The following is a 3,824-nucleotide window of genomic DNA, read 5'->3' on the forward strand; positions in this document are numbered from 1 at the left end:
CTCCAGCTGCTCCAGCAAATTATCAACCCCCCATTCATTGCCATTGTCATCTTTCACCTGCCTTCTCCTTCTCCTCTTCCCAGTGCTGCTGAGGGCCCGTGGGGAAGGGGAATGTGGTGATGCTGCTCCTCCAGTCCCTGTTGGACCTCACACGGGGGGATCTGCACCGTGGCAAACAGAGCTGGGACAGATGGAGGGGTTGCCTTTGGGTTTTGTTGTTCTGAGGAGGTAGAGGAGAGGGGAGGGGAGGAGAGGGGGAGAAAGAGGAGAGGACAGGGAGGAGGAAGAAAAGGAAGAGGACGAGAGGACAAAAAGGTAGAGAAGAAGAAGAGAGAATGTGATAACATAGTTTGCTTCAGCAAAAGCTTGCTTTGTCTTTGTTTTTGCATTGTATCCTGCTTAAGCACAATTGCATAGGTGGATGAGAAGAATAAGTTCCTGAAACTGTGAAACAGGAACAAGGGAATTTTAAGGCCAGATGTAGGATATATGGCAGTCATGCTTGATCAAGCCAACATCTAATCTCGAAGTAACAGAACAAGTTATAAGGGCTTTAGGTACATGCGTGGGGTTAAGTAGATCAACACTTCGTATCAAATAAGACTACAGGCCCTTATCAACTAGCTCTTAAAGGACCCTCCTGGATACGCACAGAAGAAAGAATGAAGATTGCATCAGCCATCGGGAGGTGGGATTTGTCTTCCTGAAATTCCTATGAATATGTAGAAGGCTTGACTATATGAAACTTTGCCTCTGCTCGCAGGTGGGCATGCAGGATATGAAGGCACGCACCCAGTGTTGTGAAAAAGCCTTTGCTCCACTGACTTTGTCCCCGGTTAAATTTTTCTAAAGGTGATCTCCTTTCTCACAGAGAGGAAGAGGAGGAAAGGAAGAGGAGAGGAGGAGGGGGAGAGAGGGAGGAGGACAGTAAAGAGAAGAGAAAAGAACAGGAAAGAAGAGCAGGGACTGGAAGGAGAAGAGGAGAGGAGGAGAGGCCGGGAGGCAGAAGCCAGACCCGCGGCTTCCCCTCCTCTCGCTGCCGTTGGGAGGAGCCGCCGCTCCCGGGCCAGGCGGCTCCCGGTACCGCGGGGCGGGCCGGCCACGGGAGCGGCGGGGGGAGCTCCGGGACTCCGGGTGCCCCGCTCCGACCCCGCTGATGCTGCCCCTGCCCGGCCCCGTCCTCCTCCTCCTCCTCCTTCTCCTGCCCCTCGGCTGCCCCTGCAGCGCGGCCGCCGGCCATGCCATCACAGGCAAGTCTCTGCCGCGGGGGCCTCCGGACCTCACGCCCGAGGAGCGAGCACCGCTGCGGGGCGTAGCGGAGAGGGGGGCAGCGGGTCCCGGCAGCTTCTCCGGCTCCCGCTGTGAGAAGCGAATGCGATTCCAGGGACAGGGCGCTCATTAACGCTGCTTGTCTCCGGACAGAAGCGCTTAAAGGAACGTCGGGAGGGCCCGGGGCCTTCCCCGGCTCCGGGCATGTGTTCTTGTCAGCGGCGCCAAGGGAAGGGGTGTATGGGCTCCTCCGGCGCCGTCACACCCGGGGTTGTGCGCGTTGGGTGGTTGGAGCAAGGAAAACGGCTCCTGAGTGGGAGCTGGGAGCCGGTGGCCCACTGGGGCCTCCTGCTTTGCCATGGCACTCCTTAAAGCAAGAAGTAACTTTAACAGAGGGGATTGTCCCCTCTGTTGTGCTCTGGGGGAGACCCCCCTGCAGACCTGCATCCAGCTCTGGGGCAGCAACAGCAGAGGGACGTGAAGCTGCTGGAGTGAGCCCAGAAGAGGCCACAGAGATGCTGCAAGGGCTGGAGCAGCTCTGCTCTGGAGCCAGGCTGAGAGAGCTGGGCTGGGTCAGCCTGGACAAGAGAAGGCTCCTGAAGGGGAGACCTTAGAGCAGCTCCAGTGCCTGAAGGGGCTGCAGGAAAGCTGGAGAGGGGCTTGGGACAAGGGATGTAGGGACAGGCCAAGGGGAATGGCTTTAACCTGCCAGAGGGGAGACTGAGATGAGCTCTTAGGCAGAAGCTGTTCCCTGTGAGGGTGCTGAGGCGCTGGCACAGGGTGCCCAGAGAAGCTGTGGCTGCCCCATCCCTGGCAGTGTTCAAGGCCAGGTTGGACACAGGGGCTTGGAGCAAGCTGCTCCAGTGGAAGGGGTCCCTGCCCGTGGCAGGGGTTGGAACTGGAGGAGCTTTAAGGTCTCTCCGAACCCAAACCATTCCATGCTTTTGTGACATCCTCAAGTCCTCAGCGCTGCAGGGAGGCAGGAGCTGCCCCTCAGGAGCTGTGCACTAACGTCTCCTTTCTTCTTCAGGCCGTACGCTTGCTCCCTGCTACTCCGCTGACCTTAGGCCAGCATCAGGGAGACTCGTCTCGGCCATGGGCTGCACCGTGCATCTGACGGTTCCACCGCTGCAGGGCGGCAGAGCTGTCATCTGGGAATACAGAACTGCCCAGCAGGAAGGAGCCATCCTCAGTTATGCTTTCGATGGAGCCAGCACCACCTCTCACCCTTACGAGAACCATGTGAGGTTCAACAGAACAGACTTCTCGCTGCAGATGGTGCTGCAGCGGGGGGATGACCGGCTGTACCGCTTCAGGTCCGAGCTGGAGGCCACGGGCTGGTTCCAGCTGCACGTTGTGGGTGAGTGATGAGATAGAAACCTCCCTCCTCTGCAGCCAGAGAGCTGGAAGGTGCTCTGGGTCTGGGACCTGGGGAACTGTGGATTTGAACATCGACAGTCACTCCATCTCTCCTAGAACCACTTTCCAAGCCAGAAATTGTGGGCAACTCATCAGTGAAGGCAGGAGACAACACCAAACTGGTTTGCAACGTCCTGGAAGGGAAGGCAGACGCTTACTGGTGGAAGAAAAACGGAGTGTTGTTGCTGGGGAGCGACCATATCCAGCTTGAGAACACTACCCTGTGCATCCTGAGAGCCTCGATGAATGACAGTGGCTACTACACTTGTGTAGTCCGCAACAGAGTCAGCCAAAATGAAACCTCCTTCCTGCTCCACGTCCAGAGTGAGTGTGGGTTTCCTCTCTGTGCCCAGGAAAAGAAACAGGGGTAATGGCTCCAAACCACCAAGTTTTGGTGGCAGATTTTTGCTTGGAGGGAGTGTGTGTGTGTTAAATTCAGTCTGGGTGCAGACACTGTGGATTCTCTTCTCTGCAGATGCAGCGAATGTGGTGCTGCCCATGATGCTGGCGTGCGTTGTTGTGGGCTCGCTAGCGGGTGAGTGCTGGGCCTGGCTCTTGCCCTGCCATTTTGGCCGCTGCAGTGGGTGCTTGCATGCGAGGAGGGATGCGGGATGAGGCTCTGTGCTGGCTGAGGTGGCATGGTCATACTGGGACCAGGAAGCCTGTCACTGCTGTCATTGCAAGCAGGGCATCCCCTATCCAAGGAGGTTGTGGTGTTCTCTGCTCCCTTCGCTTGCATCCCTGCTCTCAGGGAAGCTTGTCAGGAAAATGCCTGCTTGTACTTCCCTTTCCTTACCTGGCTCAGTCCCCTAAGGACCAACCTTCCCCCTGGGTGCTGGGTGACGTCACACAGCCCTGTACGGTGAGAGCACCGAGCCCTCCTGCGGTCGGTGTTGGTTTCCTGCCCACAGAAGGGCAGCGTGCTTCCTCTTTGCTTGTTTTGCTTTTCCTCCTTTTTTTCGGAGCTGGAGAGCCAAGTTTTCCAGCCCATCCCCAGGCCCTGGCAAAGTGAGGGTTTTAATTCTCAGCTTGCCGACCTGGAGAGGAAAACAGAAAGAGGAATAAAAGCCCAAGACTGGGATCTGTCAGTTCAAAACAGCAGTAGGAGTTCTCCTGGGTGACTTAGGCTTGTGTTT

The 3,824-nt window shown here is 57.0% G+C and overlaps 1 protein-coding gene across 1 annotated transcript; it reads left to right on the plus strand.

The window, feature by feature from the left end:
• Nucleotides 1-1,802: 1,802 nt before the first annotated feature.
• Nucleotides 1,803-3,090, plus strand: LOC130593094 (HEPACAM family member 2-like). Its single transcript, XM_057397976.1, has 2 exons — nucleotides 1,803-2,629; nucleotides 2,746-3,090. The coding sequence occupies exons 1-2, from the start codon at nucleotides 2,365-2,367 to the stop codon at nucleotides 3,057-3,059; spliced, it is 579 nt and encodes a 192-aa protein (XP_057253959.1). The 5' UTR covers nucleotides 1,803-2,364; the 3' UTR covers nucleotides 3,060-3,090.
• The last annotated feature ends 734 nt before the right edge of the window (nucleotides 3,091-3,824 follow it).

This window comes from Pezoporus wallicus, unplaced genomic scaffold (genome assembly GCF_028554395.1).
Source record: "Pezoporus wallicus isolate ANWC-B61680 ecotype Strahan unplaced genomic scaffold, APGP_CSIRO_Pwel_v1 contig_11994, whole genome shotgun sequence".
NCBI lineage: Eukaryota > Metazoa > Chordata > Aves > Psittaciformes > Psittacidae > Pezoporus > Pezoporus wallicus.

Coding starts and splice junctions, on each gene's coding strand:
- LOC130593094 (XM_057397976.1), top strand. CDS start 2,365: ATGGGCTGCACCGTGCATCTGACGGTTCCACCGCTGCAGGGCGGCAGA. Junction 2,630..2,745: donor GTTCCAGCTGCACGTTGTGG/GTGAGTGATGAG, acceptor CATCTCTCCTAG/AACCACTTTCCAAGCCAGAA.